This window comes from Camelus bactrianus, chromosome 5, assembly GCF_048773025.1.
Source record: "Camelus bactrianus isolate YW-2024 breed Bactrian camel chromosome 5, ASM4877302v1, whole genome shotgun sequence".
Classification (NCBI taxonomy): domain Eukaryota; kingdom Metazoa; phylum Chordata; class Mammalia; order Artiodactyla; family Camelidae; genus Camelus; species Camelus bactrianus.
In genome coordinates, this window is record NC_133543.1 from 77,577,763 (window position 1) to 77,591,203 (window position 13,441).

Here is a 13,441-nt window from a genome sequence, read left to right on the forward strand (position 1 = left end):
TGCAGAGTGAAATACCACATCGTGACAACCAACAGCAGGAAGTACCTGGGGATGGTGTGAGTTGTTACTGAAAGATCAGCTTAACTCCCATATCATTTCACTGGAAATAAAACAAATGCAATCTTCAAATTCTGCTTAGAGGATTATGGGCTTTTTCTATCCAGGACACGGACCTTAATGTCAATAAGAGATTTATCTGTCAATTTTTTTTTCTTTTTTTCCTGGCTACCATGTGGCAGGAACTATGTACTCTTAGATAACAGCTAAAAAGTTCGACAAAAGGCAGGGTATGGTTCAGAAGGACACTGAAACAAAAGGTTACCTTTGTACGCTTGCACAAAAACTTAGTGTGTCTACAGGTGTTCTTTTTTTTCCTCCTGAAAGAGGAAGGCTGAAATGGGATATGAACACCATCTGTGAAACCACCAAGGAAACAGATGGGGTAAACATAGGTTTATTCAAGCGAAATCCTTAGCGCGCTAGAATTACAGACTACTCTTTGAAATCCGAAAGAGGTAAATTTAGGACACATAATATCAAAAATAAATTTATACTGCTGTAAACTCATGAAACCTGAACTCAAGAGATAATATAGGTCAAAATAGAAGGGGCTTTGTGAAATAGGAAAAAGGGACATAATTCTTGTTTAACAGGATTTTTAGGACACTACCAAAGTTCTAATCCCCACAAAGCAACAAAACAAAACCCAAGATAAAGCAAGTGAGAAGGGATGTTTGCTCTCCCTAACAAAGAGACAAAACTGACAACGTGAAAATGGGTGAGATGGTTTCTTTCTTATTTTAAACAAAGAGATACAATGATTCTTGGGAAATCTAATTAAGGTTTGAGCTTGTACTTTGATACTTTTTACTGACAACCTCTCTGCCCCGACAACTCCATAGGCCAGTGGGATCAGGGCCACTCTTGTCCCAAACTTAACATAGATGGATCTGGATGGACTAGAGAGTTTCATACTTTGAAATCCAGACTTTTCAGAAAAATAGGTGAATTCGTTGCCACCGAAAGTCGAGGATCAGAGGGATAAAACACTGAAAAGGGGGTTGAAATCCTTAAAAGGAGAATTCTGATAGCCCTATCCAATCATTTAACAAAAACTGAATAAAGGTAAATAATTTTAACTAACAGTAATTAACAAATAATGACACTATGGTGTGGACCCTTGTTTAGCTTGCTGTATATTTGCTGTTTACTCTGACTCCTGATCATTTTAAGCCAGACTTGAATAAAACCAGCTCTCCTCATGATGCATTTTTCTTCCTTACAGGGAGCGTTTTGGGGAAAAAAAAAAAAAGAAAAACAATGAAAAATCAGGAAGACAAAATAAAAACAGAAAAACTCAACCCCAAACATCCCTAATGTCAAACTAGCATGATTGCACTTTATTGCATGCATTATTTGCAAGTTTTTTCTTTATAGATACATTAATTTTTTTACATAGTTGACATCACTTTGATTTCCGCTTTTCAAATGAAATTAGGATTCTCAAAGAGGGGCGGGGCAGGGGTATGTGTGACTTTTGCCCTTCAGGGGACATCTAGCAAGGACTGGAGACATTTTTGATTGTCACAAACAAGGGGGTTGTGCTACTGGTATCTAGTGGGTAGCTCAACATCCTAGAATGCACAGGACAGCTCAAAAACAAAGAATATCTGGCCTCAAATGGCAATGGTGTTGAGGCTGGGAAACCCTGAGTTAAACCTTTTGTCTTAAATCAGTTTCTAGCATGAAAAAGTACCATTTTTTAAAAGCAGAATTAAACTCCTCACAATTAACTTAATCACTTCTCTGGCTGTTTCCAATTTTTCCCATTATAGATAATGCTGCAATGGACATCTTCACTCACTCTTTTTCCTGTTAAATTATTTTCTTAGGATACATTTCCAGAAGTCAAAAATAACTGAATCAATGGGTACGAATGTTTTTTCACATTTCACAAGTCATACTGCCATCTTGCTTTACAAGTGGACTGAAACAAATTACCACCCACCAGAAGTGTAAAAGTGTACCAGTTTTACCCAAACCTCAGCAGTGCTGGGTGTTACCATTAAAAAATGTGAGAGGAGGCACACATCTCATATATAAAACGGTATCTCCAGTTTGCTTCAATTTGAATATAAATTGCTACTCAGGATGAATATTGTTTCCTTATTTGTTTTCTGTTATTTTTGATATGAATTGTTTATGTCTTTTGCTTATTTTTCTAACTGGTGTTCAATGTTTTTCTTTTAAAATTGAATATGATCTTTACTGAGTTTAGATAATAATGCTATTGTAGTTAATGCAATTATTTTCTCACTTTTTTTTTTTTTTAAGTTTTACTTTCTCCCTGCACAGGATAACACTTACTGTTAGAATTTTCATACTCTTTTTACATGCTGGTCACCTCCCTCAACCTTTGGCCTCTACACAGAGAGGCCCCGGGGAAGAGGAAAAGCTTCTCTAGTGATTGATGTCAGCCACCCCCAGGTAAGAGCAGTACTTGGTCTCTGACCTTATCCCAGGAACTAATTTCGCTTAATCAAATGAAAGGCCTGAGGAGGAGCCATGAGGCAAAAAGTAAAATATATGTGAAGGAGAATACCAGATTCTGTGAGGTGTTTGAAGGACCTGCATTTAAAAAAGGGCACCATACCTTTAGGACTTCAGAACTGGCAATGCTCCACATGCAGCTATTAATATGCAAAAAATGCCTTCATAAATACTTGATTCCGTTCACAGTGGGGAGGCAGTTCATTTGAAAGAGGAAATGGGAGCTTGGAGTTGAAACATGTCTGCTTGTCTCCTTTTTCTTTTTTCATTTCTCTTTTCATCTCCACATTTCCCCTTGTAGGTTTCTTTCCCCGTCTCTCCCCAATTTAACCCCCTCCTCCAACTCTTAGGAAGTTGCTGATGTCTATTTATGGGTTTACCGCCGAGGCCCTGATTCTCCTCCGGGTGTGGAAGGGCTGCCTCAGGAGTTAGTCCCACGGTTGCCACCTTGTGTGCTGAAGGCCGAAGCCGTATTCCTCCGCGCTCGGGGCCCCAGCGCCGCTCGCTGCATCGCAACCGCACGGCGGAGGGTTTTCAGTCCTACCAGCAGGGAGCACCAGAGGCAGCTTCCAGAACCGGGGAAATCCGGGAACCTAGTCACGTCTGCAAAGCACCGTCTGGCTTTCTCTCTTCCCCGCCCGGCTTTCTCTCTTCCCCGCCCGTCAGAAACTGTTTTCCAAATCGAGGTATGGGACTTGTCGTTCAAGCATGGTGATGCCAAAATAGTCCACCTTTAGGATTTTGTTTCCTCGCAGCTAGCACACTGATAAAAAAGTAAAAGTACTTTGTGTGACTGAACTCCTGACACGGTCAGACCCCAGTGAAGGGAGGGAGGGGAGTCACGGGGGGGAATTAATGGAAAGGAACGAAGAGCAGAAACCTCTGATGCTGATAAAGATCAGTTTTGTGTGATATCCTAGCCTGCTTCAGAGTGGGAAGGCGACAGTGGAAGGACTCCGCTGGATTTGCCAGTGCCCCGTCAAGGTACGTAACTGAAATCGGCGGGGCAGAAATTTGTTTCTAAATCCTTTCCAGATGCTTTATAGTAAACATGAAATTAGTCATTTACATGGAGGAGTTTGAGGAAGTAGTTAAAATTGAAGTCGGTGATTAATCTAATAAAAAGCCATTAGCCTCAAGAAGTAAGGGGGTGGGGGAGGCGCAGAAGACACATCCCCTCCCCCACCCTCCCCCATTTTCTCTGCGTTTGGGGGTCGGTGGGGGTTTTCCAGACGTTTCCTCAAATGGCTTTCCTTTCAGGGGCTAGTTTTCTAAAGGAAATAAGACTACTGTGCCTTGAGGAAACCGACTGGTTCTAGTGGGAACACCCCCCACCCCTTCACAGAGGAGGCACATGCAGTGCTCAGAGAGAGCCGGGTTTGCCAGGCCTCGCAAGGGAAACCCAGGATTAGAGTTTAAGACTGCCGGTCTGGTATTCCTCTTTCTGACTGCAAGGTTAATAATTCAGTCTCGGACTTAATTTGACATGACTGAGCCACTCTTTTATTGCAGGTGATATGAGGTCTCCAGAAATACACGCAGGGGGCTGTGTGAATTTGGAGTGTGTTTAGAATATGAGGTACTGGCAAGGCCTTGGAGTTGTGGAATTATGGAAACATAGCATAGTATACTGTCCTCAGTCACGGACTCTCTTGAAAAAGAAAACTTTCTAGATCCCTGATAAGGGGTGTCTTCAAAGCAGGCATGTAAAAAAACGTGCAAATGTTGGTTCTCTGGCTCCTCAGTAGCAGGAAGGGTCAACTCAGCTGTGTGTCACCTCAGAGGAGGCCTGACCCCGGCCTGGGGTTCTAACAGTGAGAGTTCACGTCTTCCTCAGAACCCAGCTAGGCACCCATAGGCAAACAAAACTACCTTTATTATTCTTGTTTTTTAATGAGTGTGAGGGAAGAGGAGAAAGCCAGGAAGTTGGAGATAAGGGAGAAATGGAGACCTTGCTGATGCCCCTACCGGCCCCCTCCCCAGGCTGTCGCTCTGCAGGGAGAGACCTGAGAGAGCCCTGGGCTGTGCTGCTTCTGCCTCGGCTTCTCTGAGACCCACCAAGCACTAGGAATCCCCCTGAGTCGTCTCTTTAGAGTGAACCTGAAGACAGCCCCAGCCTCAAAGTTTCAATGGAAGGGACAAATTTATAAACATTTGTGAACGTATGTCCTTGAACCACTAATAGATAATCTTAGTCCATCCAGATAAAGCATTTTTCTCCTTTCTTCACAGGATCCTTGTGCTTTTTTCTGGATTGCTGTTTTCCCTTCCCCAGTAGGAATGAGAATTGGAGTGGGGAAAAAAAATGGGCCCATTGGCACAAAGTCTTAGTGCTTCGGTGGAGGATGCCTTTCCATGTTTCCTTGTTCCCTTTTGGACTTTGCAGACGTCAGGGAAAGGCCTATTCAGCTTGTTCGTGCTCGTGAAGAGCCAGACAAAACAGTCCAAGTTGAGTTAAGACATTCCAAGTCTATGAGTTAAGGAACCTCTGCGATTTTATAGGCTACTTGTCTCATTTAATTGATGAGGCAAATGAGGCCCAGAGAGGTGAAGAATCTCACCTAGGGGCACACAGGAAGCAGGGACAAGCACCCAGAAGTCCTGATTCCCAGTCTCATACTCATGCAGAGTCAATACTGTACTGTACCTGCTTCTCTGGCATTTGGGTCAAAGGTGAGGTTTCATTAAGATTCATGTGAAGATCAGTTCTGGATTCATTATTTTCTGTGATGAAAATCAGAAAAGGATCAGAGTTGTCAGATCTAGGTCTTATGAATTTTTATATTTACTGTATACCTAGTTCATATGCGTAAGAGTATAAACACACGTATGCACATGGCATTCATACTTACTCACCAGATAACACCTGTAACCTCTATAGGCATAGTCTAAATGCCATGTTAAATATAATGCTGAGACCTTATATTCAAATTTCTAATTTTCATGTTCTGGTTGCTCTTTAAAAGAACAAAAGTAAATTCTTTGTGCTACTAAAATTCAGATAAAGCTGAAATTAAAAAGGAAATATTGATGGAAAAAAAATCTGCTGATACTGTTGAATATAAATTTTGTATGATCCTACTTCACTGAAGTAGGAAAATGCTTCTGCAACCTTCCAGATAGAGAGATCAGAGACTTCCCTTTTCCCTCATGATGTGGAGGGGCAACAGAAGAGGTGGAAACAGGAAGCAAACAAAGGCAAAGGCCAAAAAGAGGCTGGTGGGAGGGGACTAATGGAAATCATGGTGCTCATGCTGAAGCAGGCACCACGCAGACACTGACATGGGGGTGGTGTGTAATTTGCATGACTCTTCTCTATGGCTGTGCTACCATGCTCTCTACAGGTGTGGAAGCTGAGGCTCAAAAGGTAAAGTAACCTACCCCAGAGGATACAATTAGTGAGGTTTTGAGTAAGGGGTCTGAGTCCAAGACTGTCTGACTCAAACCTCAAGCTGCAAAAGGGTAGGATTTATTTTGTTTTTTTTTCCCCTATGAAAGTAAATTTAATGTTTATAAAGGAATGTTTATTTGAGGAACAGATTTAGCTAAGCGCATGGCTCTTCTGACAAGGATTTTAGTCTCTTGTTTGGGCCTAGTGTCCAACAAAATGTTCTTTCCATACTTGCTACTCCTAAGTAGCCATATGTGACTCTGCCTCTTTGTCCCTTTGACCTGAAGCCTCTACTCATTACTTGTGGGCTGCCCTTCCCTTTTCTGTTGTTTCTCAGCTGTTCTCTTCTGTCCTGTTTGCTCCTGTGCAGATTTGAAACATTTCTTATTTAAGACATATGGGGAAATTGAGGCCCAGAGTGTGGTTTCATGTGATTGGTTCAAGGCCATAACTTGAAATAGTGCAAGACCAGACCTGGAACCCTGATCTCCTGTTTTAGCATCTCCTACTTTCCCCTCCACCTCACACTGCCTCCTCTTCGCCTCCCTTGATCTTGCCACATCACTGCTGCTTGGCCACGATCCAGCCTCTGGACAAATCCAGCCCAACAGAAATGTGTTGTGTTGAGGTTCACTCCACCGTGGCTTGGAAGGAACCATGGGTCTCTTAGAAATGAAACTTATAAATTCTAATGCATAAGGAAAGTTCTTGCAACATCAGGAGAATGAATCAGTCAGCCAGAGTTCAAGAAATGTAAACACATTTTTAGATAGGAGACTGAAAAATTGCTTAAGACTTCTCCATCTCTTGGGTCAAGACCCTGATAATTTACTGAGGTCCAAGCTGTCAAGGAGGAGACACAACTCAAACTGCATTCCTGGGAGATAAAGCAATGGGGGTGGTAAAACTTCCTCTCTGAACCCCGTGGCAGGACCTACCCCTCTAATCAAGCTGAAGAAACTGACTAACCCATCGACCAGCGCAGGCAACAGGCTATGAACACAGGCCCTGTTCTTTCCCGTTGTTCTGGAGCTGGTATGTACATTCACAGACTACAGACTACACAACTTCCAGGCCTGCCTGAAACTGGAAGCTCAGAGTCTTTCTGTGATGAACATGTCTGCCACTAAAGAGATAAACAGAAAAAACATTCCTTCCCTGGCTGCCCACCATCAGGCCTGAGTAGATTTTCAAACGCTAGCATTAATCTAGCCACAGGCTTTTAGCAAGGAGATAGCATTCCCACCAGATAATCAGGCAATTTCAGAGATGACCCTTACTAGATAGGGTTTCATCCCAAACCTCCTCTGCCTTCTTCAGATCATGGGATCCTTCAGCAAACACTCAAAAGTTGAAAAGCAGGAGAGAGCATCTGATATTAGCATGGAATATGGGTGCCTTAAAATTGCCTTCTGTTTCAACCTATTGGCCATATTTAATTCTCAAGTTGTTGTTTATTGTTTTAAATAAAAATGAAACACTGTCATATTAATTTCCATTTTTCAGAAACCTTATTTCCCTTGGTACAGGATGGTCTGGTGAGGCCCATCAGATATCAAAATAGAGAGTGAACTTCAAAAAGTTACCTTATCAGGCAAAGTGGGCCACCTGGCTCCTTCCTAAATGCATGCCAGGGTTTCTAAGAGAACATCAGACCTGCAGGCTCCAAAGTGGTCAGATAGTCAATGGGTACAGGGCAGGAGCTATTGGAAGTGCTGGCGGGAGCCTCTTTAAATATGTGTAGGGCCTTCTCCCACACATACCATTTCTGAGGCATGAGTGCCCTTCGATTTCTATTATGTACTCATGGAACTTCCCCCATAACTTGCAGTGGTTCAGTGAGCAGGGGATGTATCCGTTGCCAAACAGATCTCAGCAAGTGCCTTTGCCATTTCACAGCTTTGCATGTGGACTTGCAGCAGAAAGCAATAGGAGGAGTCCTAAAAGTCAGCCTTTGTACCTTCATGGTTTTGTATTTTTGGTCAAAAATGGAAAATGCAAAGGCAAATTCCAGATTATTAAAAAAAATATTCTTCCCAGTATAAACTAAACTATAAAAGGAAAGATAATTCTGGTCCCTTTACATAGTCGTGCTGACCTTTCCTTAAGAATGATATCTAAAAATACTTTATATGATATGACTCAAGATGCCTATGACCTGTAGAGCTTTTGTCATAATAAATCTTGAGTCTGCTTGTTTAATGCAGGAGACCCAGACCCAAGATGGCCTTTTGGTACTGTCATTATCAAATTCTTGGAACAAGATTTAAGACCTTGTTTATGCTACACATTTTCACTTTAAATCTTCCTGGATGAGGAGGAGGGTGAGATGGGCATATCAAACAGTTGCTTAAGACCTGAGAAAGTCTCCAGCCTAAAGACGTACCCCAGAAAGCTCTATTAAAGGAGCCAAGTGGACAGATCTAGAAGGTATGAGTCAGACTGAATTTAAATATGGAAATGCCTAGTAAATGCAAGGACAATATTTTTCTTCCAATTTGGAATAACAGTTCTTTTACTTACTTATATCTTTATAGGCCAAGGCTAGCTCAGTCTCAAGGGTCTGGCTTTAGCTTTGGGAATACCAACTTCTCTCAAAAGCCCATAAATTATTTTTTATGTAGAGGTCCAAAGGTACATGGCAGTCTACCAAGCCCCAAATGGAAAGCAAGCTAAGATGATAGAATTTAAATTCAAGTTGTGTAGCAACAAAATATCAACTACATGAGGAACCCTTCAATCAGTATACATCATAGGATTAATAAGGATATCTGTGGTGGAAGATGGTGTGGAAGAAGAGAATTCAAAAAAGAGGCTGAAGGTGGAGCTTCATCCAAAGCAGCCAACCAACCTCAGTTCAATATGCTGCAGAAAATACTATTCTTGGTCACTTGCTCGCAAACAAGTGTGGACATCTGGTCTCCCAACCTCTAGTCTTACCCCTTGTAGTCTATTTTCTACATAGCTGGGAGAGTCATCTCTCTAAAATAAAAATCTGGTTATGTCAATTCCTGCATAAACAGAATCTCACAGCCTTTGGGATAAATTCCTTCGTTGCTGCCTCTGGGCCTTGATGATCTGGCTCCTGCCTATCCCACCAGCAGCATTTCTCACCCCCCCCCCATGTATCCTGGGGGCCAGGCATTAAGAGCTGCTTGCATTTCCTCCCATGCCGCCATGTTTTCTAACCTTCATATGGTCTCTTTCCTTGGAGCATTCTTTCCTCTTTTCCCCTTGGCTAATTCCTACATATATCCTTAGAGACTCAGCTTAAGTGTCCTCTCTTTCCAAAAGCCTTCTTAATCTCCAGGCTGGATTAGCCTGTGCTCATTCATGGCTCTTGGCACACTCCACTACTGTGGATGACTTTAAAGCATGGACTTTTTCTCTCAACTGTATTCTTATGCCTAGCACATTATTTGGCATTAGTAGATGGTCAGTTAGTGTTTGTGTAATGAATGAGTGAATGAGCAATCTTTAGGTACTCTGTAAAACAGACTCACTAATTCTTTCTATTGGACATGTTCTGATGTTCATTAATTTTCAAATGAGGAATTGCTAGGAAATAAGACAACGGCAAATGAAAATCTTTTGGCCACAGGGAGATGTGTGAAAGAAACAAGAGAGAAACTAGGAGGAAAACAAATATTCTTGAGAAAAGCTTCATGCTTCTTTATGGTCTTTTTGATGAGAAGATAACAGAAATATCTGAAGAGTGATGAAATAGAAAATAGTATTTATAGATTATTAGTTAATAAAAATTATTCTTTCTGGATCACTCTGACAGAACAAAACTTAATATTCTCAGTTTTATTACAGGTTGAGAAATATAACTGACACTGACATGCACACACAGACAGACATCCTGAAATCCATACCAGCCTTAAAATGCGTTGTGCTAAGAACGACTTCACTGCTTGAGCAAGACCCTGATCCTTTGTGTGTATTATACACTAAATGAACAGCAGATCCTGGCTACTTTAGGAGGGACACATCGTGAGAATGTTAAGAATCCTTGGATTTGTGAGTACCCCTAGTGTATATCATATCCCCAATAAAACTAAAGTAAGAATGAAAAGAGAGGGTGAGTTCTTCAGACTCTTAATGAGTCAATAAATAAAGGATTGGAGTGATTTAAAAACTATTTTTTGGCAGAGAATCATTGAATTGTTAGACTACTGCACTTTCTCTTAATTCCATCACCAGTCTCAGCAGTTGACCTTACATTTAGGGCCATTAAAAAAATCAATACTCTTCTTTTTAAAAAATAACTTCATAAAAGCTATTGCAGATGTTACAATGAATATAGACCACAACACTGAGGTTGGCTCGGAGGTTGGTGAGGTGCACTCACTCGCTTAGTGATGGTCATCTGTCTCCCAGCCTTGAGAGCTCTATGATTTGAGTTTGCCTCTGTAAAATGACAAAGTATATGTGTCCCTGATTTCTGAAGTCATTTGCAAATTGTCAAAACTGGCCTTCAAGTCCACAAATACCTGAAGTTCACCATCTATATAATTTTTAAAAATCCTATCATTTTTATCTGAAAATACTCCTTAAAAGCAATCGACCAAAAAGAAAATAAAAAGTTGAGAATGCTCTGTAGATTCCTGTAAGTAGATGTTTTAAATTGCTTTTTGAACTCAATTCCAGGGGGTTTCAGGTATTTTCAGAGTAGTGTTATATTCATTTTCTTAAAGACAAATGGGGAGTGTTAAGCTCAAAGAGATGTAAGAATTTTTTGCTGAGGTCTCTGAGCAAATCAAGGGAACAAATAAGCTTCTTATATTCTAAGCCCTGAAGCAGGTACTCTGTGCTTATATGGGTAGTCCCATTGGAATGGGGAGTTGGCATTTAATGGGTTGAGACTTTCAGTTTTGCGAGATGAAAAGAGTTCTGGAGATTGATTACACAACAGCATGAATCTCCCAAGCACTATTGAACTGTACACTTAAAAATTGTTAAGATGGCAAATTTTATGTTATGTGTATTTTACCACAATTAAAAAAATGTCAGGGGATAGGAGGAGAGGAGGAATTATGCTCCAGGCAAAGAGAACAGTATGTTCAAAAGCTTGGAAATAAGAAAGGGATTTGCATTAGCCTAAGGTCTTTTTATTACTAGGAGTTGAGAAGGAATAAAAGTTTTCTTTTCCTTTATGGGGTATAGAGCTTGCCATGGGCCAATTCTGAAGTTTCCCTTTGGCACACTACCATTTTCCTTTCTGTACTTTTCTCCATGTGCTTCCTTTTCCATAGAGTTAATGTCCTGTTCATCCAAGACCTCCAGGGTACCCACCAGTCTAGCATGTTTCACCCCTTAAAACTCTACTTATCTCCCAAATTATCCACCTCTCTTTCCATTGCATCAGAATTTTTAGTCCTTCAGAGCAGCTGTTCTCAACTAGCTTGCAAGAGGACAGCCATCTGATTAAATACATTTTTACTAAAGTGTGAATGACTGTTAACCTCTCAGAAGTATCAGCCTTTTAAGAGATTACTTCAGAATTCAAAATGAATCTATTATTGGTGAGATTTTAATAGTAGAATGAAGTAAAATTGTAACATTTTCAGCCATATTAAGAAAAGTATTTTTGGTCTGGAGAGCTATCCTGTAAACAAACCTATCTGGCTTGATAGTCTCTTTTAGCAATTTAGTTCTCCCAAACTGTTCCTATGTGTTTTTTCAGCTTCTCCCTGTATCTTTGAAAGTTGCAAATCATTTTCAGTGTTACTCACAAAAGGGTTTCTGATGCTGAGTAAGGGGAATTAGAGGGAGAAAAGAATATGCAACAGAAGTCATTTATTAGTATGAGTCATTATTAAGTCAGGAACTTCCTAAACTCTCACATATTGTCAGATAGAAACGTGCCTATTTAGATTGACATCACTACTAACCATGCGTAGTGGTAAAAATGCAGGCTGCTACAGGTCAAAGCCCAGCTTCACCACTTAGTTGTGTGACCTTGGGCAAGTCACTCAATCTCTCTGAGCCACATTATCCTGGGTGAAAAGTGAGGATAATAATAGAATTTACCTCCCATCATTGCTATGGGGATGAAGTGAAATAATGAATATAAAACACTCAGCACAATGTTTGGCATATCAAAGGTAGACAGCAATGGTAGTTACCATCTTCATCATCATCCTTCACTAGAGGGCTCCTATTAAGAGCCGTTCTGGCCCAGTTCCAACGAACAAGTGAGAATGAACATGACTGACACTGCAACTCTTCCCACCATGGTCAGGATGTCCCTTCAAGGAGAATGGCGAGAGGGGCAATGCAGAATGCCAGGCTCCCAAGTATTTCTCTGCTTAATAGATTTTGAGACTGGCAAACATATGATTGTGCCCTTTTTCCTTCTAGTTTTGCAGTCTCCAGCAAAAACAGTGTCCTCCACCCAACTCTGGCTCCAGCCCTTGATCTGTGGCATTGCTTCCTGTTACTCTAGCAGGTCCCTCATGCAGGATTCATCACTGCCTGCCCCAAAATAAGCAGTGAGGAAGACCACACACATTTCTCTATTAATCAAAGACTATTTTTAGGATTGAGAGAAAGTCTTTACTTAATCATCCTTTCCCATTGGTATGAAGCAGAAGCAGCAATGGCAGTGGGTGGAGAATGAACTACAGTCAACCTGCACTCCCAGTTTTTGCTTATTTCTCCATCGGGGAAGCGAAATAGAAGAGGAAGCTTGAAAAAAGAGAACTGGCCTCAGCCCTCCACTTAGAATACAAGCCTGAGAGCCTTTTCCAGGCAGTTTTCTAGTTTGTGGATGTGCAGATTGAACTGTGCACAACTCTGGGAGGCAGTGCCTACCTCATTATAATGTGAATTGTACAGCGTATGACCTGCAGGACCCACAGGACACCCTGCAGATTCTCCTTCCTGGTCCAGCTCAGCACAAGCATTTGGTTCACTTTTCTTCTCCCCTAACACTCACACTCACACCGTAGCACACAGGGCTCCCCACAAGTAACTCTTGAGGATACTCCATTTCTCAGGCTCTCCAAGAGATACGTTTTCTTTCCTACTTACTACTATATTTGGGGAGAAATTGTGTGTTTCTGGAGGTCGAGGTATGAAATAATATGTATGTGAGTCAAATGACATAGAGGAGAAGTAAAAGTGACTCTTTAGGGGACAGTTTTACCTTTTAGAAGATGTTGAATACTAGACGACCCCTTTCCATGGCTGGTATTTGAATTGGTAGATTCATAGGCTGAAAAACAATAAGGGTTTTACCTGTGAACGTGAAAAAGTCTTGAGGAAAAAAAGCTATTTTCCTTACCCCAAGACAGGGGAAAACAAAGTGGATGCCTTGATGCCTCAGCCTCGTAATGAATTAGATTGTTTTGACAACCCTAAACTGCTATCATGGAGGGAAGGTTGATCTAGGATTTAAAAAGCATTGGAGAAAATAGTATTTTTATTTAAGATGTTGAAGGGTGAAACACCGCAGGTGCTGTGATGCTTAAGTTCTGAGAGGAGAGCTTTTGA

The 13,441-nt window shown here is 41.2% G+C and overlaps 1 protein-coding gene and 1 long non-coding RNA gene across 4 annotated transcripts in view; one reads left to right on the plus strand and one right to left on the minus strand.

Annotated features, from left to right (window-relative positions):
- KIAA2012 (KIAA2012 ortholog) overlaps window positions 1-13,441 on the minus strand; it is a 109,648-nt gene that overhangs the window by 52,718 nt on the left and 43,489 nt on the right. For all 3 annotated transcript variants that reach the window (XM_074364163.1, XM_074364164.1, XM_045507969.2), the window contains 2 exons: window positions 13,095-13,163; window positions 5,198-5,274 (listed from right to left, as the gene is read on the minus strand). In XM_074364163.1, the coding sequence (XP_074220264.1) occupies window positions 5,198-5,274; window positions 13,095-13,163 (146 nt within the window). The remainder of the gene's footprint in view (window positions 1-5,197; window positions 5,275-13,094; window positions 13,164-13,441) is intronic.
- Window positions 3,386-13,441, plus strand: part of LOC141577739 (uncharacterized) — a 133,361-nt gene continuing 123,305 nt past the window's right edge. The window contains exon 1 of the long non-coding RNA XR_012507129.1: window positions 3,386-3,534. This is a non-coding gene — a long non-coding RNA (uncharacterized LOC141577739). The remainder of the gene's footprint in view (window positions 3,535-13,441) is intronic.